General features: G+C 40.6%; 3 protein-coding genes and 1 non-coding gene across 5 annotated transcripts in view; 1 reads left to right on the top strand and 3 right to left on the bottom strand.

Moving 5' to 3' along the window:
* The window catches only part of LOC119720018 (general transcription factor IIH subunit 4-like), a 39,221-nt gene extending 33,816 nt beyond the window's left edge, over positions 1-5,405 (bottom strand). Inside the window, exons 1-4 of the mRNA XM_038189517.1 lie at positions 5,225-5,405; positions 3,532-3,636; positions 1,440-1,571; positions 381-474 (exon numbers count right to left, since the gene is read on the bottom strand). Of these exons, the coding sequence (XP_038045445.1) occupies positions 381-474; positions 1,440-1,571; positions 3,532-3,636; positions 5,225-5,367 (474 nt within the window). The 5' untranslated portion in view covers positions 5,368-5,405. The remainder of the gene's footprint in view (positions 1-380; positions 475-1,439; positions 1,572-3,531; positions 3,637-5,224) is intronic.
* On the bottom strand, positions 1,723-1,795 carry Trnal-uag. The gene has a single exon. It is a non-coding gene; the product is annotated as a tRNA-Leu (tRNA).
* A 31-nt stretch (positions 5,406-5,436) lies between the features above and the next one.
* LOC119720019 (E3 ubiquitin-protein ligase PPP1R11-like) lies at positions 5,437-9,501 on the top strand. The gene is made up of 3 exons (XM_038189518.1): positions 5,437-5,639; positions 6,927-7,029; positions 8,384-9,501. The coding sequence occupies exons 1-3, from the start codon at positions 5,574-5,576 to the stop codon at positions 8,566-8,568; spliced, it is 354 nt and encodes a 117-aa protein (XP_038045446.1). The 5' UTR covers positions 5,437-5,573; the 3' UTR covers positions 8,569-9,501.
* A 6,076-nt stretch (positions 9,502-15,577) lies between these two features.
* Positions 15,578-20,684, bottom strand: LOC119720017 (glutaredoxin-2, mitochondrial-like). Of its 2 annotated transcripts, none has more exons than XM_038189516.1 (3): positions 20,462-20,684; positions 17,023-17,267; positions 15,578-15,979 (listed from the first exon to the last, which is right to left on the bottom strand). In XM_038189516.1, the coding sequence occupies exons 2-3, from the start codon at positions 17,263-17,265 to the stop codon at positions 15,869-15,871; spliced, it is 354 nt and encodes a 117-aa protein (XP_038045444.1). In that variant the 5' UTR covers positions 17,266-17,267; positions 20,462-20,684; the 3' UTR covers positions 15,578-15,868. The 2 variants fall into 2 exon arrangements, with proteins under 2 accessions (XP_038045444.1, XP_038045443.1); XM_038189515.1 differs by having other exon boundaries at positions 15,579-15,979; positions 17,023-17,282; positions 20,462-20,682.
* Between the last annotated feature and the right edge of the window lie 5,299 nt (positions 20,685-25,983).

Below are 25,983 nucleotides of genomic sequence, written 5' to 3'. Positions count from 1 at the left end.
GAAATAACGAATAATTTTGGAGGATTGAGACTGCATGCAATTTTTACACAGAGGCAGTTGCAGGATTTGCAGGATTGAGTTTGCGTCCTACCACAAAGGCTTAGGGACTAAGGGTTAAAAGATTGTAATCTCAAAATTTAGAAATTGCCATATTCCACTTTTCTTGGTAATTGCAAGTGCAAGTGGTCAAATATACAATGTCTGACTGATGTGTAAAGTTTCATGTTACTATTGGTTCGACAAACGGTTCAAACCCAAATGGAACTTAGGCCTAATGGAGAATTATGGTGCTTGTGTTCTTGGGCAAGACACTTTACTACATTTAGCTCTGTTCCACCCATTTCATATTTGTGATTTTGTAAAGAAACACAGATACTTACCTCCCATCGGTCCAGTGCATACTTGCTGAGGCTCTCGATGTCCTTAGCATTCTTGTCGGGGGCTGTTTTGCCTGTGCCAGACCACGGTTTACCCCTATTGATGGACATGTTATAAAAAGAAATCCTGAACATTGTGTTTTGCCTTTTCTGTGATGTCATTCTGTAAATACCGTATAGTTAGTGCTTGTACTCAGGTAGGACTTTAACCCATGCCCTCCTGCTTTATACAAGCACCAACATCTTTAACCCTAAAAATTGTCAATCCTCCAAAATCCTCCTTAAGGTTCTGAAGGTTTTGAAGGATTTTGGAGGATCGGGGATGAATGGTGATGAAGCAAATGAGGATCATACACAAACAGCTGTCCTAAATGCTGCTATCATCCTCGTCTAAGATTTTTAGATTATTTAAAATGTTGCCCAACTACATGAACGCCAAATTTTGAGAAATTGTTATAATAATAATAATAATAATGATAATAATAATTTGGGAGGCTAATCATCCTTACTCGCAGCTGGTATGCTGAATTGCGAAGGACGCGGCTACAACGTGGTCGGGCCGTTGGCATGTAAAGACGCCTATGGCTGCCGGCCACATCGACCCATATATGACCAAGGAGCACAGCCTGAGATTGAAAGTGTTTGATTTTTCTGGAGAAAGGAAAACCGGAGGGCCCGGAGAAAAACCCTCGTGGCACAGGAGAGAACCAACGCACAACTCTACTCACATGCGATCCGCAGCCAGCATTCGAACCGTGGTCACCTTGGTGAGAGGCGAGCGCTTTACGCACAAGCCACCCATGCCAACAAATTTGTAGCGTAAGTCCTGCGCAGGACGTAAGTAATGTGTTATAAGTTTATTGCGCAGCTGCACAACAAATTTGTAGCGTAAGTCCTGCGCAGGACGTAAGTAATGTGCTGTTTTGTAAAATCGGCTGCAGGTGCCTTGCACTTCAGTCCTTAAACTCTCTCTACTCAAGCGAGGTTGGGTTGGTATTTTCTTTTCGGAGACCAAAAGTGATGACATTGGGACCTTGATACACTGAAACCTTTGCAACGTACCCTCCCAATAGTGTTATTCTCAGGTTTGTTCTGAAGATCGTGTTGAGCTGCCATCCAGGTAGGCCACCAGGCAGCGTTTGATCCTGCCACACTCGCAGGTCTGATAATACCTGTATTGCCTTCTTGTGATTTCTGAAAGAGACCAACAACACATATTCAAAAGATGGATTTTTGCATCGGGCAGATGTAAATTATATTAGGTTTTGCCCTTAACCGACGTTTAAACACTGTATACTCAGTGTGTATACACACGTACCTTCCTCCAAGTGAAAGGTGGACAAAATCACTCGGGTGGGACTCGAACCCACGACCTCCTGCCTTCTAGTGCAGATGTCTTACCACTCGACCACCGAGCTAACTTACACCGAGCTAAATCAGATGTACATAGCAGCGGGTACCGCATTAATAGTCCGACTAACTAGGTCTCTACGAATCAACTTTTTTTAACATTTGGACATGGCCGGGTGATAGTAGAGTCCGAGGTCGATAGCCATATTGCCTTTACTAGTAATTTTTGTTTACCATTTTCACTCGTAACCCCAATCAAAATCTTCAGATTTCACCAATAAAACAGTCTTCAAACTGCCTTATACCGGTAGGACCCTGTAGGCTTCAGTGGGAATTGACAATACAAATGGTGATGGTTAGGTTCACATACCTTTGGGAAGAAAAGAGAAATTTCACCTTCAATTCGGGAAACACCCTTGCCCCACACGCCTTGTTTGAGGCTGCCATTTTGAATTCAGGAAAAATAAGACTTCTGCATGGCTCTGGCTAGACTGTTTCCTGGCAAGCAACAGACAGACCAATCACAGTGCACTTTGATTGGTCGCCATGGCGACCAATCCAGGTGACCATGGCTATCGGCTATCGACCTCGGACTCTACTATTGCCCGACCATGTCCAAATGTTAAAAATGGCGATTCGTACAGTCTTAGTTACTCAAACAAACTTCGTAGAGTCCTAGTTACTCCTAGTCAAAAAACAAACTCCGCGTGTAGATCGGGGATGCACCAATGACTGTTTCATGACAATGCGTGGTACAAGAGTACACCTGCAACATGCATAGCGTGTACGTACGCACGACGACCGGACAGCGCGAACGTGATGATACAGTGCTCGACTGCCTTGCCATGAAACAGTCGTTGTTGTATCCCCCGATCTACACGTAAGTTTGTTTTTTGACGCAGGTCACAGTCGTGTCCCCTGCTTCACGTACATTGTACGTGTTCATATGTACGTGCATAGACAATGCGTAGATCAAAAAACGGCCACAGCATTATTGAATGATACCTGTATGATGTCCAGACCTGTGCTATAGTGGTTGAATTTCACGGATTAATTTGCAACGCACAAATAATCGTGAGTATCATTGATGCCCCATTACTTCGTCTTTGACATGTGTAAAGGCCAGTAGGTGCTTTCAAAGGTATTTTTGTCAAGTATTTCGCGTGATTTTTGGCAACTTTTATGAGTCCTACTAAAATGCGTCAACAAGCATCAACAAGCATCAACAAATTTTGTATAAGTTTTGGAACATCAAAAGACATTTTTTTATGGCAGAAATAGTGACAATCGACACATTCAGCATATAAAATAAAGTTAAAATTATTTCAAAACTTGTTTTTTAAACACAAAATGTACGAGTTTGTCGATTAGTGTTGGCCGTCATCTTGTTTGGATGGCAATGTACACTACGGGCATGCTTAGTATGGCTCTGTACACTTCACGCATGCGTACTATGGCTAGCTTCACGTGAACAAAATGGTGGCCAACCCAAACTCGACAAACTCGTCGTACATTTCGTGTTAAAAAAAACCCAAGTTTTTAAATAATTTTAACTTTATTTTATATGCTGACTGTGTTCTTTGTCACTATTTGTTACGCTTGTTGACGTTTGTTGACGCATTTTAGTAGGACCGACTTTTATGGTGAACTTTGGAAATTGCAATATTGAGAATACTTCCTTAGTGAGACGCTAGTACCACAGACCAACATCCCAAATGTCAAAAAAAAAAGTTAGCATGGTTAGTGGGACTAAGTAGTAAGTAGGCTATAACTTGAATTGTCTGACAACATGGCAGAAACTTACGCTAGATGAGATTTTTGTACCCACGACTCCACTGAAGTCTTGAGCACTGGCTGGTCAACAAAAAGTACTCTAGTTACGTAATGCTTGGCAAGTGTTGGCAACTCCCTGTTAAAAGAAATCACAAACACACACAAATTCAAAAGGGATCATTTATAGATCACACATATTTTGTTTATTTTGACAATCTCCACGGATATCTTACGAAGAACAATGAACATTTCTTTCAAGAAAGAAATCTCATTTTTTGTATTGTATCAGACAACTGATGTTACATAACCCAGTTAAGTCCTTCTTTTCTGAGTCAGTTGACATGTGGAACACATTACCCCAGTCAACCATTTGTGCAACATCTACTTCACATTTCCAATCATTAAAGGGAAAATACAACATTTGCAAACATCAAAAAATAAAACTACCAAATCGTTTTGAAATACCTTGCTGGACTGTTAGTGAATGACAGTGTAAAGCATCCTGTAAAATCATGGCACCTGGTATACTGTCATTTTCAAGAAAAGTGGTATTTTTGTATCAATTTCCAACGCTGATCGGCCGATCAGCGTTGGAAACAACTGGCTTTTTTTCTCCAATACTGGCCCCAATTGACCATCGCACTTGTTTGCAATCGATTACAAACCTATGAACGGGTACGAGCCAGCTAGACTGGTTCCCTGACCTTACAATTCCCCAATGTATGTAAACTGCTCTGTTTCTTCTTATATGGAGTCAAGGAACCAGACTACAGGAAAATGATCGTTTTTCTTGGTTTTTATAGCATTTTCGAACCCAAAACCTCCAAAAAGTCAGTGGAACTATATTTGCTATATATTTCCAGCCCCCCAATTCCATCCATTTCTGAAAATTACAGCGAAAGCAAATGATGTATATTCCCTTTAACATGGTTAATACAAGAATCATGCAACAGTCCTTCTTTTCTGAGTCAGTTGACATGTGGAACACATTACCCCAGTCAACCATTTGTGCAACATCTACTTCACATTTCCAATCATTAATCTGCAGAGTAAATAAGTCCCACTAGCAAGCGTACCACCCTCATAAAGCCTCCAGTTATACAATGTTCTCCCACGAGGATGTTCTTTGGAGGTATTTTCTACAAAAAAGTACAAGGTACAAGGTACAGATTTTTAATACACAACAAAATCAATGGCATTTGAATCAGCTTCATACTTCATAGGTGTTTGAATTTTGGTACACCATTTTTAAATGGTCAAATGCGGAGCTTCAAATCTGTAATATTTACATTATTTACTTTTACATGTTTGAGCATGTTTTTGATCTCCTTTTCAAACCTATCAAAATGTTTGATATCATACGTCAAACTCAAAGGAATCCCCATTAATTAAATAAACAATTTAACTTGATTTTTTAATCAGGTTTTTACCACTCATAGGCGACATAGGCCTACAATACATAACAAAAAATTACGATTTTTCCCTAGGACCTTCGCACTGTCCAGGTGCACGCCAAGCAAACAATGCCGGACGGCGCGGCCGGCCCGCCCGCCGTAGTTAGGCACGGGCAAAGTTTAGTAGCCACGGTCCGATCCCGCTCCACACACAACGCCGTTCACGGGTCGTCCGTACGTTATAGTTATAGACTCTCCGTACACTTTGTACACAACCGCTGAAGTGGCGTCAGGTTGCAATTTTTCCCTTAAATTCCTCAGATCTTTTACCTGAACACAGCCAAACATGTTGCTGGATGATTGTATAGTCTGTCAAGTACAGATGAAGGCAAAGTCTGCAAATATCCGTGCAAATCTCTGCACTTCAATTTCTCTCCCATGGAGGCTGCCATCTTGAAATTACTAAATCGCATTGTTGGACTTTACACTGGTAATCAATGGCGAAAAAGTGTGAATGATAAGCTTTGCCGGGCACCAGTTACATGTCAATAACAACTTCAACATTCAAGCGACAAGCACTGAAGCAGCTCGCAGTCGAGTGCACAAAACTACAAATAAAAACACCGCAAAACTCGACAAACTTTCTACTGAGTACTCTACTCTACAGTGCTGAACTACGATGTCTTCAAGTTTACCTACCCCAGGAGTGACTTCAACGTTAACAGAAACGCAAAGTCAAAGATCGGTAATGATGTGTTATCCCATTCCAAATTCCCAAAATCAGAATTTATTCCTCATGCAGGGTCTGTCAATGTCATGGCAGTGCATGACATTTTTGGTCAAGTAAAAAAAAAACATGTTCAGCGTCCAGGTTTTTGAAAAAAGGAGGACATAGAGGAGGGACTTTTTAGTTTGTATTTATTTATTTTCAAGATAGCTGACAACCGTTGGTTTTTACACTGTTCAGAACAAAAAATGAAACAGACATGTATAATTGACATGCTGGACCACGCCCTAGCCCCACTAGTGTGGCCGCGATATTAGGCCTACTAAGAAAATTTGCGTAATTTTTTTGGAACCTCCTCAGTAGTGGGCGAGAACCTGGCGTGTGGCCAGAGATACAGCGCAGCAATATCACGGCCACACTAGTGGGGCTAGACAGGCCCCTTACCACTTAAATGCCTAACTTAAGTCGAAAAAAAACAAAAACATGTTTAGCATCCTGGTTTTTTAGAAGGAAGGAGTAGGCCCTTTTTTTGGCGATCGTGTAGTGTAGAGCCCCTGTTTCATTTCGATCAAATCAGAATCAAGAATTTTTTTTATTACTAAAAAATGACTGTGTCAACCTTAAGCAGCACAGTATGTAATGATGTCCTAGCTCTACTGAGACCGAGTGGAGCGCTGGAACTATGGTACCCTATGAACAAGCGCTCCACCGATTATGCATGTTTTGGTGACTGGTACACGGTAGCAGTTTGTACATACTCACACTAGGTACAAAAGCCCCCCCCCCCCCCAAAAAAAACGGTAGGCCTAAAGAGAATACAAATGAGAAAGACACTTAATTACCCTGGATTGATCTACAAAAATGACATTCCCTAAGACCCCTTAACTTGTTCCCAAAACAATTAAAAAAAAAAAAAAAAAAAATAGCCTGAAAACTTACGGAGGGTTTGCCGAGTTGCTCAGTTCCTTTCACTACTCTTCTGTATGACCTCACCGTCGTCAATCAAAGAAAAACAAGTCACGCTTTATCAACGACTGTTTCGTGTAATGATACGTGCTCCGATCAGCGCCGTACGATCAGCGCAGTATGGGCTTCGAATACACCCAAGATAGAGACGGCTGAAACGTCATTTGTTTAGAACGTGTATGTTTAAGTCGTCTCCACCTTGGGTGTATTCAAAGCCCATACTGTTGTACAGCATGGATCGGAGCACGTATTGAACAGTCATACGCATGCATGGACTCAAACTTTTTAATTGATCAATTACATTTGTATTTATATATCATATTGTCTTTCCTTCAACAGCCGTCAGTAACGCTAAAGTTGAAAAAGCCCAAGTCTGATAAGAAAGTCAACTGGAAAAATGGTGTTGTAGATAATGAGCACATGGGGAAAAAGAAATCAAAATGTAAGTACTGTAGTCTGTAATATGTATATGTTACGCCCCAACTATAGTATCGCCTGAACTATAATTATGGGCCGATCCTAATATAGTTAGCATTATACTTGAACTGGGATTTCCCCAGCTATAGTTTGGACTTTCCCAACTTTAGTCGAGGCTATTGCTATAGTTGGGGCATAACATACACAGCAAGCAATTCGGGCGATTCACAATGCAGTTCGCCACCAAGAGTTTGCCAAAGGAGAGTCCATTTTTCAGGTTTACGGTCGACAAAACATGGTCCATTTGAATGAGTGTCAGAAGACAACTTGAGCTAATATGTTATAGATTGGAGCATATCTTTCTGCCGCCTTACAAAAATCACCATATTGATAAGAAGAAAAGAAAAGGGCAAACAGATCCTCGAATCACACGCTTACGAAACTACTGACCGGAAAAACTAACAATTTCAAATGCCCCGCGCTGCGAATTTGTCGACCATCTCCCACAATGCACTGGGAAAAGTGAACTCTCCGTGGCAAACTATTGGTGGCGCCACTGCATTGTGAATCGCTCGAATTGGAAAAGACTACTTTATACCCTTCTTAATTTAGGGCCTGTCTCAACTCGTATCAGGGACAAGTTCCAGACAAGTTGCGGAGAATGCATCAGGTATTAGTTAAAGTTTCCCGTAATCTTTCTGCTATGAAGTATTGGTGAATCAAGCAGTTGGTAATGAAAATGTCCCCGGAACATGTCTGGGACAAATGCAGAGCTTCTAACGGACACAGTGAATGATTCTACCCGCAACTTGTCCGGAACTCGTCCTGGATTTGAATTGAGGGGGGCCCTTAATAGTCATTCATTCTTTATCCAACACAGTGCCACAGGTGATAAGGTCTGTGACTGTGAGAGTTTGTTGTATCGAGCCAATTCTGAGACAATGGGCACTGTTCTACCCTATTGCAGTTGGCAACCACAGACTCTGAGGCTAATTGGCCTTTTCAGAAATTTGACCTTTTGGATCTTGTTGCACTGGGCAGGCTTCTCACTTTGACTATTATTGCATGTTGTTGCATTCAGCAAGGTTACTGGACAATGTACCTTGGAGCAATGTTGTTCAAACCCGACCCGAAACCAACCCAACCCAAAATCGACTTCAGGTCGTGTCGGTTTTTCAATCTTTTCAGTTGGGTCGGTTTCGGTTTTGCATTTGCAATTTTCGGTTCCAGTCGGTTTAGTTCAGAAGCAGTTTGGCAATTCACTTACGCTTTTATTTAACGATAGCTTCTAGTTTCAGTAGGGGTTTTCCAAGGCATTTCGTCAGAGCAGGCCGCTTACTTGTGTCATTGTAAGCATATAAAATGTCTCAACTTCACAGGTTGCTGCATATATGAGAAGCCACGTATGTTTGGGGAGAGCTCATCAAGCGATGACAGTGACGATGACGACGATTGTAAGATGTGCCGACACCAGAGGAAAGGCAACTACGAGAAACCACCCCCTGAAGGGGCGGAGCAAGGAGGGGCGGAGCAAGGAGGGGCAGACAGCGGCAACACTGCGTAATTTCCAAAACCTCTTAGCCTCTTTTAAGAAAACTGTTGTAGCTTTTGTTCTGCCCTATCCAGATTCTGCAAAATCCACCAAGAATTTTTTTTAGAGGATTTTGCTGGATTGATTCAGGTACATGTAGAGCCCAGCTGCGATTATTGCACATGGGACTGGATGATGTGGAAGTTGCACAAATGTGGTAATGGGTTCCTACAAAGGGTGCGTTCGGGTAGCTCACCCGGATCGACTCGGGTAAAGGCAGACGGATTAGCCATGTGAGCCGGGCTATAAATCGAATGCTCAAACACGGGCCATCACGATCCTCACGTGACGTCCGTAGCAGAGACCGCAGCCATTAACAAAATGCCTTTTCGGACTGCAAGTCACACTTTGAGATTTCCTGCTTTTCCGTCCATTGCAAAAGGTAAAATAGTCGAGATTTAAATATACGGTAGCCTCTAAAGTCGCAATGAGCTCAATAAATGATTATGTTTAGACTCCAAAAAAGGCTGATATTTGGCCCCCTTGAACTTTTCCACTGTCCGGAAGCCATATTTGTCTGTTTCTTTGAATGAACAACGTACACGTGTGTCATATTTCTGTGGTGGCTGACCTGGGTGAACTCTGAGAATGACTTCAGAGCTAATTGAACAGTATGGGGCTAACCCGATTCGACCCTGGTGAGCTAACTGAACGTAGAAAACGCATGCAATGTGTTGGATTTTGTAGGTTTGAGGAATGTTCCCATAAAATGTCATGTCAGGTATTTGTTTTGAATAAGTTTAAGCCAGCCAGCCAATTAGTATATACCTGCATTGTTCAAATACATTAATGTAGACTTATCCAAAACACAATGCTTTGATGAAATAGATATCTAATTAGGACTTTTTAAAGTAGGTTTTATTTTTGAGTAAATACATTGTACAGTGAAATATATGCACTGTCACTTTACACAAGTCACCCAGCAAATGCCGAATCACAGTAGTGTTTAGTATCTTAGCCCTCGGTCAAGTCTCAATCCAATTGAGACTGATAATGGTTTAGTCTGCAGCCATATTTTGCTCAGCACATAATATATGCTAAGCACATAATATATGCTAAGCACATAAATATGCTCAGCACAGGAGGTTGATAAGCACAGGAATTGGCTCGGCTACAACAGATTGGGCCTACAGGTACAATGTACCAGGCAAATTGGAAGCTATAACTGCCTGGTGCCTTCTTGGTTTACACTAATAGCTCCATAGTACTATGCACACTATTTGCCAAATATTAATTTCTGCTCAGTGGCTGAGCTTTTATAGTGGAATCTGGGGATCACAATTAAAAGCTTTTACTGCGGTGGTGTCACACATCACACGCATGGTACACACGTTCTTGAAGACGAGGCGCACGCGCATTTTGGTACCCCTATTGGTCGAAGGAGCCTGGAGTGCGTGCGCACGACTCGCGTGAGCCTGGTGGCACTGCAGATAATGGCTGCTGCTTGATTTGTCTACACCATAGAGCTATATTAAATTACTAGAGCGCTAACTTTGTGTACAAAGTAATGCCTGCTGGTGGGCACATCCATGTTTGTGCACAAACCTATGGAGACCTAGACATTTTGTACGGCTTTTGTACGGCTATTGGCATGATTGGCATATCTGCGTTTGTATTCCATACTGGTGCGTTATCGAAGCTAATACGCCCAAACCGAAACCCACGATCAGCAAATGAGCATGTCATTTTGCTCTACGCAAACTGCGCAATGCGTGCGCGTATTCGCTGCAGGTGCTTTTTGCCGTCACGTTTTTTTTTAACCGTCATTGACGCGCTTAAGTTGTTTGCGCATGTTCTACTTGTGCGTTGCATCATGTAGAGTACACTTTCAAAATTCAATCCATCTAATTTCATTATGTTCAACAAACACGCACATGAATTCAAAATGTCTGCGCCCAGAGCGGCTTCAAAGCGTCTCCGTGCGCAGAATGACGAATTAGCACTCTAGTAATTTAATATAGCTCTGTAGTCTACACCCTGAAAGTGAGAAGTGGCTGTAGTTGATTTATGTTGGCTCTGTTCAACTATAGAGGGCACTGTCCCACTTAGTCACCAGGGCATTTACATTTGTTCAAGCATATGTGCACCTGAATCCTCACATTGTATACAGGCTTATCGCATAAGATCAAAGACATGCACTTATTTATGTGTGACGTTAGATTTGAGGAGTCTTTAGATAAAGGACGTTTTAAATAAGCAATTTTTAAGTCAAATTTGAGTGCTTTTGAGTAGTGCCAGGTATACCGACATCATTTACTGATATGCCTTAATTTCACTCACATTTTTTGTGCATTAGCAACATAATCCAGGTAATATGGGACCCAAAAAGTTGTGCACGTATTCTGCTTTCTCAAAATGTTCAGTATATTCATTGGGCTGAATTTACTCTTCCACAGATTATGCACGCTATAAGAGAACCTGCTATTAAAGAACAAAATGCAGCCTCCCCCCCAAAAAAAGAACCCCAAAAATTGAAATAAAATAAAAAATTAACATGCAATTCTTGCAGAAATATGAATTTAGACAAGTTTAAAAATCTGTCTACCATGTTTAAATATATCAAAAAGCCAGTAGGCCTGTATTTATTGGTGTGAACTGTTGTAAAAAAAATATATGAATGTATAACTTGTATATATATTTGTTGTGAATTGTTCAAAAAGTGTGAAACAAGTTTTATCTCTGAAATTATGTATGAAGTTTGAAGAAAACTATTATTAAAGGAGAGTGGGAACGTTCACTATTCAAAACAGTACGTATATTTTCCTTTGACTGAACAACATATAAAATATGTAAAATTCATGAACACATGTGTACTGTACATCCAACTCTATTAAGGTTAAAATTGTTCCAAACAAAAAACTCTGGAATAAAGAGAAGAGAGCAAAGTGAAAATGAAGTGCATATAGCTGTCCTGAATATTCTTTAATATTAAAATGTCCAAATTGTAAGGCTAACTTGACAGTACAAAACCATGGAGTGTGCATTAGCCTACTTGAGGTATATGACCAACACTATAGGAGGGCGCTATTGGGTTTGGGTTCATACAAAAGACTTTACCCAAATCAAACAGTGCCTCTGGTCTATTTAAGGAAAATAAATAAGAGGGATACATTGTGTACAAGTTGGGGAGTGTGGCCTAGTGTTCAGCGTTCCTGTGGACTAGTGGTCAGGTGGTAGGGTTCATGACACCTATGAGAAGGTCAGGGGTCAAATCCAGCTGTTAATTGGCTGCATGTCACATACATGCCCTTGGGCAAGCCACTTCACCCCCACCATTTGCCCACTTGCCTACCACTGATCTCTATATAAAGACTGGATAGCTAATAAAGAGCCGCACAGTCTGACAGTGAATGAATTTGACGCCATATTGGTGAGACCGGCTGGTGATCTACAAAGGACAAGTTGCCGTTTTTATAGACAGCATGATTTCTTTTGTAACGGCGCAGTTCACTTGACTTATATTTTGACCACCACCACTGACCAAGGTTAACTACAATTTTTCTAACGTCGTGGTTACTAAAATATGCCGCAAATATCACTTTTTCGGCGTTTTGAATCACTACGGAAATGTGTCCCTTTTAGAACATCATAATATGTGTATGTGACCAAAATGCGCGTCAACTGTTGATACAACGCGCGCGTATTTACGCGTAGAATGTTCGTATTATACGCGGCCATCTTCGTGAGACCGGGGGCGAATTGGTCAATATGCAAAGTCTACTGTGTGAATGTTGTATGCATATCCGCTATCCAGTCTTTATATAGAGATCAGTGTTGCCTACCAGTATCTCCACCTACATGTAGGAGTATAAGTACATGTACCAGCATTAGCTCAGGAGTAACCTGGGCTATGGACTGGCATCCCATCCAGGGGATAATATTCCCAGCCGCGTCATATGGCTCGTTACAGACATATTTTTGTTGTTACTTTATTTTGCACACAGGGATGGTGTTGCCCCTTTATACTTTACTGTACAGCACTATAGGTTTTTTGTTTCAAAAGAAATGGCCACTTGGACTTCTTGTGAGCAGAACTCTATCTGGCATTCAAGATCATTGAAAAGGGATATACATTTGTACACTGTGTACATGTGCAAAGCCAGTTGGCCCTATAGGCTATACAGCCTGTCAATGCTTGTAGTGTGTTTCTTCAAAGGGTTGCCATTTAAATGCCAGTTTCTGCACCAGTGATTTTCAATTCTATGAGTATTGTTGGAATAAATTGGATTTTTAGCGTAGAATGAGTGCCACAGAATATATGGATAATTGTGGTTTTATATGCCAACTGAAATGAGGTCAGATGCTGGACTGTTTACTTTATAGATCAGCATTGGCAAATTTCCCACAGCTACATGTAATGAAACTTTTGGTTTTTCTCTTCTTATTTTACCAAACAGGGGACTCGGGAAAATGTACAACTTCCCTGACTATATACTGGCCTATATTCATCCATCCTCACCAACCCAAGCAAATGCTTTAATTACCTGATTATCAAATCAATACTAGAAAGGAATACTATGTAGATATTGCCTCTAATAAAATTTTCGAATAAATGGCCAATCTTTGGCTAAAATATGCGTAAATTAGTAACCAAAATAGTTAATACACACAAGTACATTGAGATTTAGCGTAACTATAAACATTTCCCAGATTAAAAAAAAATTTACAAAGAAAAAGTGACTTATTAAATAAATAGTATAAAGTGCAAAACAATGAATACATGTATATACTTAATTTTCTAGGGAAGAATGCAAATTATAACAAGCTGTAACTCGAGGTTGAACTCTGAGGTTAAGTCTCGTGAAACCTTGCAGTTAACCTCAAATTAACGCCTGCTTAATTTCACATTTTGCCCTAATTTGAAATAATTCTCACACTGAATGAAATGGTTAACAAAATAAAGAATACTGTTGCTAACTAAAAACTGAGTTATTTCCCTTTTCAATTAAAAACGAAATACAGAATATAGTTTCCTTTAAAAATACAGAACACAAGAACGGAAGACATGATTTTGATATTATAAACATTGCTTAAAAAATTCTCCTGATGATTTGTGTCTTGTCAGTCACAATTACCTAATTGAAACAGATCAGGTCCAAGTAATAAGAGACATTCAAGGACAAAGAACAGCCTGCATTTGTCATGAAAACTCATTAGAATAACTTGAGACTATATAACCTCCAGATGAGATTACTTGTTTGTCTGAAATCCATAGCATATGGCTATGCTAACAATGAGGTTATACAGTACATGTACAAATGTACCATGGCTTTATGGTACTTTTGCAACGAACCATTATTGGCACCAAGGTTAATTGTGACCCGCATTTTCATTGTGTAAGTTAACCCCCATTTGGCAACAGGCACAGTTTGCATGATATAGTAAGCACACAAAAATTACAATTTTTAAATTGTTCTCTTTCCCAAAAAAAATATACAAGAAAGATGGGTGTATAATTTCAGTTAAAAAGTGTTTAAGTATTAACAATTTAGTCAGGCAAGAGAATTGTATGGGTGTGCTGATATAACATGGAAGTACAAAATATGTCCTAAGTTTGTTGAAGTCGGATTGCATACACGTATGTGTTTACATGTACTGATATAAACAGGAACAAAGAACTACATGTTCTCATGCATCGTGTTAAATACTGCAAGCATCGAAAAACTCAATCTGTTCCCATGACTCATTTCAGAGCTTTCTGTGCCGATGGAAATCACATCTCAAACGTACCGGTATTTGGTTTTGCCCTCGATTCATAAACTCTGTATACTCTGTATAAAGAGTTTATTTCCAAAAACGTGAGATACATGTACCCCTTTTTGTTCACTTTTAGAATCCTGCTTTCTCCTCCCTGCCCAAAAGCAATTTGGATGGATGCCATTTCTTATTCTTAAACACAACTTATGCATCCAATAATAGTGCGAAAAATTAAGATTAGAAACAGCTGTTTTGATTTTTCATTATTTAAGGTTTTAAAACTATGCAAAATTGTCACCTTCAAATGGATGCGTTGCGTTTCGGAAATAAACTCTTTGTATTGTCTGCGGGCTTGTGAGAAAAAAAATGCACAAGCTTACTCAGTTGGGACTCGAACCCAGAACTTTCTGCCTGCTTACTAGTGCAGACGTATTCACTCGGCCACCGAGCTTGCTGGAGTTAGCTGGCTTTAGGGCCGGTTCAAGGCTGACGTACTGGCGGGTACCACAATCAAACATTTGTTGAGTGTGTCTATCACAAATAATCAACATAAGCAACTACACTAGCTGACTATAGTAATAAATGTACATTGTTGAAAAGGTCAAACAGAGTGGTGTATACATCTGTAGTTTCTTAATACAAATTTGCAACTTAAAAATTCCACAAACCATAATGAAAGTAAAAGTAATGGGAGAAAGTTTGAATGTAAACAAAGTAACAATACAATGCAAAAACCCACAACCAAAATAATTCAAAGGTTAACAGTGAGGTCTGGTAAGATATGCTGTTCCTGTAATACATTGTAATTGCTGGGCATTGCTTTCACAGTGCTGCAACTTATTTGTGTACAACCTTAAAATTGTGGTTCAAAATTTAAAGAGGTTGTGGAATGCTCGAAAACATTTCCGTCATTTTTTGGGTATATGTAGCCTAAGGTGTGATGAAATAAAAACGACTATTGTTTCTGTCATGAAATGAGTACAAAGGGTACTTTTGAGAGCTATTTTTCAGGTCCCTGTTTCGACCCGAACGTGCAATTTGTGTAAAAGTCGTCGTTGCGGGCAGCAAACAAAACACAATGATCGTGACGTAATAAACAGGACTCGTTTATGCTACTCTGCATCGGGAGTCCTGTTTATTATGTCACGATTTACTGTGTTTTGTTTGCTGCCCGCAACGACGATTTTTACACAAATTACACGTTCGGGTCGAAACAGGCATGACAGGACTTGAAAAACAGCTCTCAAAAGTACCTTTTGTACTCATTTTATGACAGAAACAATAGTCGTTTTTATTTCATCACACCTTAGGCTACATATACCCGAAGAATGACGGAAATGTCTTCGAGCATTTCACAACCTCCTTAACTTCAAATTTCAACAGCCATTCTTCATGTCCACTGTGTTGCCGATGTACATACATTTTACGTATACACTTTGTGATGACAAGTCAAAGAAAATGTGTATGGTCAAATCAGCCCTGCAGAACTGCTGTCCATTTTTGTATGCCAATGATGATTTTACCGGTACGATACCTATGAAGTTGGATTCCACTTTCATCCTTGGTGCAACGTTTCTTAGATGGCCCCGCAGTCTCGAAGCATTCCTTCCAGTTTTCCTTCGTCGTTCAGTTGCTTGACTTCTGTGCCTCCGCCGATAAACTTTCCCTTGATGAACACCCTAGGCACCTATATAAAGTGCATACAAGAATGGTTCATTTTAGTGATTAATTTCAGCACAAGCTTCTACTATCGAATTTGAAATGGTGAGCTGACCCCTGCAAGCTCGGTGCTCAAGCGGCAAATATGACATCAGGTTGTGAATATTCTTTACAAGCCCTCGACCAGCACAAATAAGTATATACTATGTGTCAAAGAAAACATGTCCTACTTTTGATCCTAAATAACTCTGTTGTTTATCAATGGAATGAAACCAAAATTTCAGTTCATGTAACCAAGGCATAAGACAAATTTTATGGAGCAAGTTTCATCAGCTTTGTGCAAGAGGGTGAGATTTGAAACGCCATACGAACAAAATGTTCACTTTCAGAATTTGCCACTGTCAACTTTCAACTTTTCCTCCAATGTCGACACAGCACTGGAGACGGTGGCAGATGGCGCGTGCTGTGGCCCTGCCGAAAGTTTCTGAAAGAATATAATGCAGGATCACCCCTGATGTCATATTGCACACCTCCTCGATCGTTTGGCGCACGATCGAGGTGGTGTGCAATGACATCAGGGGTGATCCTGCATTCTTTCAGAAGCTTTCGGCTGCACCATGCGCCTTCCACCAGCACTGTATAGCCATTCTGAAAGTGAGTGTTTTTTCCGTATGGTGTTTAAATCTCACCCTCTTGCACAAAGCTGATGAAAAACTCGCTGGTTAATTCCAGCGACAAAGTTACTCCTTTGTCAGTGTTTGTTACTGTTCATAATAATAGCCAGACTTTTGAATTGACTTGTGGTTTACTTCAGACTGGATCTGTTGACAACTTGTGATGGACTGGACTGCACATGAACATAAGTATGCAATGGTCACTCAAAAGGCAGATCATGTTACCCTAAAGGCTTTTTTGCTAGGATTGCATCCTCAATCACTGAACAATCCTTGAATTTCCTGAATGTAATTAATAGGCATACAGCCTAAATCCTCCAAATTTCTCCAAAACCGCCTAATTAATTTTTTTAACTGAGGAAAGTTGGGGTTAAAACAACACAAAATAAGCACTTACTGTGGTTGCCCCAGTCATCTTCCCAAGTACACTCTGAATGCGTTTGCCATCTTCTCGTTTGTCCAGCTCCACCGTTGCATAATTGGCATTGTGTTCGTCCAGGGCTTTCTTGGCCATCGTGCAGTACGGACAATACGTCTTGGAGAATACCACCACAATCTTGTCGTGGAGGATCTCTTGCACCAGTGTCCCCTCCGGGGAGTCCATGGGGACGTCAGGGATCGGGGAAAGCCAGTTGCCCATGACTGTAATTGATGTCTCTGAAAAAGCAAACACAGAGTAAAGATCTGTTCTCTGACATGTCTGAATATCAAGAGTTAACATAGCCCCATAAATGTGGCCTATTTACTGGACTGCCTCCGTAAACATAGGCCACACATCCACATGTACAAAAAAACGTGTCGACTTTGCCAAATTTTGATTTTCACATTTAGGCTTACTTTGTAGATTTTATTTTGCTTTAGAAGCATTCTCACCCTCTATATAGGCTAATCAGAAAGTGCTGCCTTTTTCAGATGTCCATTTTTCGTGAAATTTCCAGATACATTTGCACACGTTTGCGTATCAAAATTTCAACATGAAATTTCACAAAAATTAAAAATCTGAAAAAGGCAGCACTTTCTGATTAGCCTTTCTATAGAGGGTGAGAATGCTTCTAAAGCAAAAAAAATCTACAAAGTAAGCCTAAATGTGAAAATCAAAATTTGGCAAAGTCGACACGTTTTTTGTACATGTGGATGTGTGGCCTATGTTTACAGAGGCAGTCCAGTAAATAGGCCACATTTATGGGGCTAGAGTTAACACTGCACACTATGCAAATGTAATCGTTCACTAGGTGAGACTCGATCGTTTCGGAAATAGCGCTACTACTCCTAGTTGCTGAAGTACTGTAATGTCATGCTCAGTCTATAGCCAGGGCTGCCAACTTTGAGTAAGAGCTGAGAGTGAGAATTTGGCGATGGAGCTTGATCAAAACTAATGCCAGCGTGAAGCAGGAAGCCCTAACATGCCTAAAGGTGTGGGCTTTGGGGCTCGCACCCTAACCCTCCAGGGTATTTTGGCTAGAAACCCTGCCAAACGCAGCAACATGCAACACTTGTCAAAATGACAAGCCTGCCCAGTGCAGCAAGATCCATCAGGCCAAAAGTCTCAAGGCCAAACTGCCTCAGAGTCTGTGGTCACCGCATGCAGCAGGATACAACTCTGGCATTGTTCTATGGGACAAGCTCTCAGTGTCTCAGAAGTGGTCGTTCATGCACTGGTGTTGGTATCATTTTCAATCAAAGTGCACCAGACTTTTCCACCTGATGCACTGATGCGTCTGGCAGGGTTAGGGTTAAGGGCCCCGAGAAAACTTTGGATTCTAGACAATCTGTGATGCAATCTGAGGCAATTTCTGACCACTTTAACATTTTTTTTTAACAAAAGATCATCATTTAAACATCATCTTTGGAGTTTGGAGTCAATTATTTATTGCTTTTTTTTCAGCGTGAGAAATCCTGTGTGAGCGTGAGACATTGAGAATAACCTGAAATGCAAGAGTCTCACGCTCAATACTAGACCCGTGAACGTGGCGTTGTATACAACGCCACGTTCTTGTTTCATTTCGAACCTGGCGAAATCGATCCGACATACATAATTCCGTATGGGTGTTGAGTACTCACCCAGAAATCTAAATTTGCCCGTCCGATTGTTTCGGCTGTGTAATTTCGATGAAATTTGCCCATCAGTAAAGACCCATACGAACGTGTAGAAATTAGATTTTAACCTGACCCTGACAAATAACCCTGGACGCGTCTGAGTCGCTTGGACAGATTGACGGCTGTTTCATGTCGCAACCCCGAAAAAAAACCCCGCAGACGATTGGCTGCTCGGCTCATCTCGTGTACAGTACGTGTGTGCACACACACGCGGGCGCACGTGCGACCGCGTGTGGTGCGGTGAGAGAGGAAAGGACTTGAAACTTGTCTAAAACGATGTCTGTTTTAGCTGCGACAGTAAACAGCCGTCGAATCATACGAAAATAAAACGCAATGCGCATGCGTCAGTTGGGAGAAAATGGCAGCTAGCAGTAGCGGACGGACTTCATGAACCGGGGCCAGAATTTTCCTCAATTTTCGTCAAATGCAAGTTTTGACGTACAAATAGAATTCAAGACAGCTTCATATGTGAGTACTTATTACATGGGCAAAATAACGTCCAGTGTGTGTAACGGAGGGAGTCAGAGGGACACGTTCGCCAGGTTCGAAATGACATAAGAACGTGGCGTAGTTTACAAGCCACGTTCACGGGTCTAGCTCAATACGTGAGAGTTGGCAGGCCAGCTAAAGCACCGGGCCCCAAATATAGTTGTGTCCGTCCCAAGTAAAGTGATCCAGATGCATGGGCTGGCCCAAGTATACAGTGGACCAGGAATACAGTGGAAAAGCTGGGACAAGTTAAAGGGAATGTACATCATTGGCTTTTGCTGTAATTTACAGAAATGAACTATTTGAGGGGTAAGTATAATACACTGTAGGCCCTACTAGATCAAATATTGTTACACTGACAAGTTTGAAGTTTTGTGTTCGAAAATGCTGGAAAAACCAGGAAAAACAAAAATGTTCAAGTAGTCTGGTTCCCTGACTCCACTTAAGATAAAATGCATCATTTTATAGATGCCGGAAAATTGTAAGGTAAGGAAACCAATCTAGCTGGTCTGCACCCGTTCATGAACATGGAACCAAAAGCAAACAAAATTTGGACTGAAAAAAGGGTAAATTTGGAGCAGTAGTTGAAAAATAGTTAGGTTTTTCCAAGGGTGGTCGGCCGATCACCGTTGGAAATTTATACAAAATACCACTTTTCTTGGAAATGACTTCACACCTGACATGCCTGAGGTGCCATTACTTTGCAGGATGCTTCAGACTTTCATTTACCAACATCCTAGTATTTCGTAAAAATTTGGTAGTTTTGTTTTCCAATGTTTGCAAATGTTGTATATTCCCTTTCGTGAGTGGTAATGTCATATGCGATTTAAGTACTGCATTTTATAAATCTAACAAAGTATATATCTCCCCCCCCCCTTTTTTTGTGACCAGCATGAACAGGTGGGCATGGTGGGATGAGCTATTGAATCCCCCCCCCCCCCCCCCCCCCCCACACACACACACACACTTTTCTGTATTGAGAAAAAAAATGTGGATTTCAATGCATTTGTCAATTCCTAACAACCAAAATGTGGGCCTATTCAACAAGTTCAATAGCACGGAAAGGTGGAGAAACTCAGAAAGAAACTTGATACACCTTTATCCTGAACAGCCGCGGCCCGAGTATAAATTTTGTGGTGACTAGACCCCCCCCCCCTCTCGTCGGCACAGATTTACGCCACTGCACTGTACTGGTTACATATCCTACAACGCCACGTTCACGTTCACGGGTCTAAAAACTACATTTGTACCTGTGCAATGTCCGAAGCTTTAGAGTGAAGTCTTGTAGGCCTACTGCTTGATGTTTGAAACAGAAACTGAAGAGAACAAAACCACACAAGCATTGACAAGTAAAGCTAAAAGACGGGACGAGTTATAAGCTGTTAATGCCGTCTGCTTCGATACGCACAACAAAGTGACTACTGCACGAATACATTTTTTGCAAGTTCTACATATGTACATGTTATACGTCCGCACCGTACCACAGGTACGGTAGGTCTAGTCTGCAAACAGAGCCTGCACAGATCCCACAGCGCCCTCTATATATGGATCTTGCTGCAGAGCCTGTTCTGGAAGGATACTTCTTTCATGTCGGTATTATTTAGATAACAGTCCTCTATCAATTACAATGCAAGTCAAATTCCCGGGCGCGGTTTATTTAGTATCGGGACAAAATGACCCCCACCTTAATTGCTTCACAAATTAGGCTCTCGGAACAAAAACTACTGGACCAAATCGGGCGATATTTTTCCTCTAAAAAGATTCTCCATGCATTGGTATAATGGTTTGAGTCTCCGGGTAATGGAAGTATGAGGTTCCGGATTTTTTGGACCACCCTGTATAGTCACAAATATAATAAATTAGGCCTACATCCATTTAAAAAAATCTCTCCACAGGCCGGAAAACAATACATCAAATTAAAGCTTGATTTACGAATCAATCGTTGGCTTTCTGAGGGTTGACCGTGAGAGATTTTTTCCCTCCAAAGTGGACCACCCCTAAAAGCTGTCCGGAAGCCATCATCATTTTGAGAAAAAAAATATCGGATCCCTCCACTCATACACTCCTTTGCAAAATAAGTAAAGCGACTTCACATTCCTCCCACATTTCTCAGACATACAAGTTCAAAGACCACGAGCTGGGACCCTTCATTTCTACAGCTTGTCAGAGGAGGAGCGCGTTATTGAAAGAGAGCATAGCTACATGTATTCAAGGCTGGCATGGACAGTGCCGTTTGATCAGATCCAGCCCAAAATCATGGTTGTACGTTTAGGCCACATAAAAAAACATGTTTAGCGTCCTGCCTTTTTGAAAAAGAGGAAGGAGTAGGCCTTTTTTTTTTCTCCAAAACGAAAGGCCGGCCGGCTAATTTTCAAGATGGCCGCCAGCTTTTTTTTTTAAATGGCCGCCACTTGGACTCAGGAAATGACATACCAGCTTTATATGGGCTAGATTCAACAGACAAAGAGGCCAAAATGATGTCACTCAGTTTAAAATGTATCATTTTTTTTGTAAAAAAGAAAGAAAAGGAGGCGGCCTCCAAAAAAGGAAGCGGGCGGGGACGCTAAACATGTTTTTTTTTTTATATTTGGCCTGAGGGAAGACAACTGCATGTTTTCTTGGTGCAGAAAAGGCGCAAGTTGCTTCTATACACGGCACATAGAACTAATCTCCAGTTGTTGAGTAGATCATCAAGTTTGGCGACTACACCTTTTTTCAGACGCATCGTTGGAAATTTAGACGCATATATCGTTTGAAAGGCCTTCTTTCGTTGATTTTTTTTTTTTAAATTACAGCATGCCAGAAAGGAATAATTTCAACCAAGTATGTTTTTCAACAATAATTACGTCAGTTACTTTTTGGATAGCTGCAAATGATGGACTGTACGTTGCGTTAAGGCACTCAGCTACAAGCGTTGGCTTATTAGAATTGTGCCTCCACGATATTGTCTTAAGTTACATTATGTTATGTATTGTTCAGTATGGAAACAAATTCAATATTGAATCGAATTGAAATAGAAGAATAATAGTAATGAATTAATCAACATCATGGTATACATGACTTTGTATATAATAAACCTTTTTTTTATATAGTGGTTTTCGCAGTGAATGGGGATAAAGGATTTTTGACTATAAACTTTTGCTCCGAATATGTTTAATATTGCATTGTGCTTGTACGTTTTATTGAGTTATCCTATTCAATACGTCTTTACTATATCTTTCAAGTTTCGGTAGCTTTAGTCAAGTATTGATGACTTCATCAGTTATTTACACTTGTGTATTTTTAGTGTGGTATTTACATAGCCTATAATATATATTTTTCGCAATTCAGTTACTACGGCCAACTCTCAAGGTGGTCTTGAAACAGAACCCAATTGACCTGTCACTAGATCTGTTTCAGTCAATAAATGATCCTGATGCGGCATGGATACTGGTAATTGAGAGTGAAGTCATATTGGGTTTGTGGGTTTCAGCATCGATATTCAACAACGATTAGGCCAAAAAAAACCAATAAGTCGGTCTCTGGTCAGCGCGCGCGTTGATTTTAATCATGCGTGTCGATCTTTTTTTTCTTCCAAAATGTTCCGCAGTAGCTCCAACAGCGCCATCTATTTCCGCACCTCCTCAATATTTTTTACCAAAGAGCACCAAGGAATCGGAAATTGCACCAGGCAAATGATCGAAAGCACCAAGGCAAATTATGGAGGACACCAATGTACATGAGGACACCAAAAAAGCAAAATAGTACCCCACCTTGTCTGTACAATCCAAGCTTGAAGAAGAAAAAAAAAAGCGAAAAAAAAAAGCCACGTGGCCGCGTCAATTCCGGAACTTTGGTCTGACCAGAGACCGAATATTTTTATTTTTTGGCCTTATACTCGAGGTTGCGTCTCACATGTATGCATTCCTGGTTATTGAACCCTCACGCCCCTTTTTTCTTAAGTGGCGTAATATTTTGTGAATACGTTTTGTTCCGTTTAACGATGCACATTGCAATCCTCTGCCTCAGTTTTAAAGCTATAGTCCATCATTTGCAGCCATCCGAAAAAGTAACTGGCGTAATTATTGTTGAAAAACATACTTGGTTGAAAGATAATAAGTGGACTAAACTCCCTGTGAAATTATTCTTCCTGGCAAGCTGTCATTTTGAAGTAATCAACGAAAGAAGGCCTTTCCAAAGGTGCGTCTTAGGAAATTTAAATGGGTAGTTCGTTTTGTTTTTCGGCGAAGCGCGCGCAAGCATTGGCACGACGCGCACGCACACGTGCGCGCAGTTGCTATAATTCGTCGGATCAGTGCGCGACATCGCGTATAGCTGTAATTCAAAACAATTCAAAACATGATTCAGCAACTTTTCACTGATTTGAAATTGAGATCCTAGAATGCTGTTTTTCTCGGAATATACAGCTGAAGCTGAGCTGAAACTTCATCAGGTTAGTTGTTCAGTATCCTTCATTAGATTTTGAACACTTTTGTTGCTTCAAACGAACAAAATGCACAAATTACAAATGATGGACTTTATCTTTAAATTATGCGTTCGGTCGCCGAAATTTACACGGATACATTAATGTGAAGACAGTACATAGAAGTATGTATGGGTATTTTGTTTATTTGCTACCGACGGCCGAACATTCGAAAGATGGCGAGGAGAGGACTTAATATAGGACCAAAACATTTTGATGGCGTTATTTCGCCAACAGCATTGCTGTAAATAGGCATAAAGGAGAATATTTAACCGGAAAAACAATGATTTTGTTATTAACGAAATAATGAGTGGGTTTGGGAAGGGTTGCATCTCTACCCCCCCCCCCCCCTCTATAGGCAACAATTTTCGGATATTGAAAATGGGCACATATATACATTTTCAAAGCACCATAAATGGCCAGGTAGCTATCCATGTATGAATTTATCCAGAGTAAGGGCAACCATAGTATGGGTGATCGAGCACAACCAGGTAATATTTTTAGAAGTGTTCGAATAAATCTTTATGTCTTTCTTTCCGTCTATTTTTCCCCTGACAATATTTCTCCGCGGGTTCTCTTCTCAACTGTTTAACTTTGAACCAACATCATCCCTGATCCAAAGGTGTGCATTTTACTCTGACGTCATACGTCGTCAGATGTCGAATTATAAGTGACCAACTTATTTCACTTATGTATATAAACTCTTTAACAAAACAATGAATGACGTTTGTATTTTGTAATCAGATAGATCATTAATTGATAAACTTTTTTTTGGGTCGTGTACGTGAACTCGATTGATCTTTACTTCTGGGGCTACAAGAAGGTCAAAGTTCGGTGAATGCAAATAGACGTGAGCCTGAAATCAAAACAATCCAAAATTTCTTCCAAACGGTTCATGGGATGAGTGAACCCGGGTCCACATATGTGAAAATTTCTGGTGACGTCAGCATGACGTCATCAGGTATCATATAACAAGCAATTTAAAGGGAATATACAACATTTGCCCTTGCTGTAATCTTAAGAAGTGGATGGATTTGGAGGGTTAGTATTTTTAACACCTGAACAAATCCCCGTCATCTGATTGGTTGATCGTTGATCACATGTCATTGAATTTATTCGTCCCAACGCACTAGTCTCAATCTAGTTCATCAGCTTAGATTTAGTTAAACAGAAAAACAAAACTAGGCCAAAAAGGACTGTAAAATTGAAAACAAATAGTACAATTTAAAATGGTTAATAGACATGTATCAGATGAAAATCAAACAAAAATATGCGTAATTTATCATCTTAACAACCTCACAAATCTGTAACTTACATCGCACTTTATAAAAATCAAGATTTACATACATGTAATACGTTATCTCGCCACTAAGGCTAACAGTTGACTTGAAACCTTCCAATGCCTCTTGTATTATTAATATATCTGTTATATATAATATATAACAAATATATTAATAATAGTACTTATTTGTTCCTTAATATAATAGGTTTGGGAAAGGTAAGAAACACCTACTTTACGAAAAATTTCGACACTAAAGAAGGAATCCTTAAATTACCGGGCAAGGGCGTCAATCGCTTCTCAAAAGTGGAGGGGGGGGGGGTACCCTAACGGCGTAGGGTTAGGGGCCTGCTTAATATAATTCCCCGAAAAATTGTGGATTCTAGAAACTCTGTGGTGCGATCTGAGTCAATGTCTGACCACTCAAACCACTATTTATGAGCAAAAGATCATCTTTTAAACATCATTTTCGAGTTTGCATTGGGAGTATTTGCCCCCCCCCCCCCTCCCAAGTTGTTTCCTTGCCCGCGCCGCCACTGAAAATAACTTACTTCTAACAATGAAAAGCTTTAATTGCATTTTCATTCTTTACCTCCGTTATGCTATAGGGGGCCTTAGGGCCATTATAGAAACTGGCGAAGTCTGCTTACAAAAAGGCAGTTACTTGGATGGACTGCGGTTTGTGACCACATAATGGTGTTTTCTGCACGTCAGACATCGATCACGGTGATGCAACCAGGTGCAACGATCCGTGTGCAATTTATTCACAAACCACGCAGACTCCTATTGCATTGGTCACTCGTCATGGACTATAGCAGGCGCATCAAGGATTAAAACGCCGCTCTCACAGATTCTGTGTCTTGATTGGCCGAGACCGAGTCACATGGTACTTTCTATTTTGCCATCTTTCAGTACACGGCCAAAAGTACTATACCCGCAGCAACCGAAGTATTATACCCATGGCGCGGTATTTGTGTGCAAATGCTTGCTGGTGTGCGCGTTAAGGGCGTTGGGCGAAGCGCGTATTGTTC

This window comes from Patiria miniata, unplaced genomic scaffold (assembly GCF_015706575.1).
Source record: "Patiria miniata isolate m_02_andy unplaced genomic scaffold, ASM1570657v1 HiC_scaffold_9, whole genome shotgun sequence".
NCBI lineage: Eukaryota > Metazoa > Echinodermata > Asteroidea > Valvatida > Asterinidae > Patiria > Patiria miniata.
This window is presented reverse-complemented; position numbering and strand designations above follow the sequence as displayed.

Bases quoted from the DNA above. Each gene is read 5' to 3' on its own strand.
- LOC119720019 (XM_038189518.1), top strand. From the start codon at position 5,574: ATGTCTTCAAGTTTACCTACCCCAGGAGTGACTTCAACGTTAACAGAA. The intron at 5,640-6,926 runs GTAATGATGTGT...TTCCTTCAACAG, and splicing joins AAACGCAAAGTCAAAGATCG to CCGTCAGTAACGCTAAAGTT. The intron at 7,030-8,383 runs GTAAGTACTGTA...TCAACTTCACAG, and splicing joins GGGGAAAAAGAAATCAAAAT to GTTGCTGCATATATGAGAAG.
- LOC119720017 (XM_038189516.1), bottom strand. From the start codon at position 17,265: ATGGGCAACTGGCTTTCCCCGATCCCTGACGTCCCCATGGACTCCCCG. The intron at 15,980-17,022 runs GTAAGTGCTTAT...CACTTTATATAG, and splicing joins AGATGACTGGGGCAACCACA to GTGCCTAGGGTGTTCATCAA.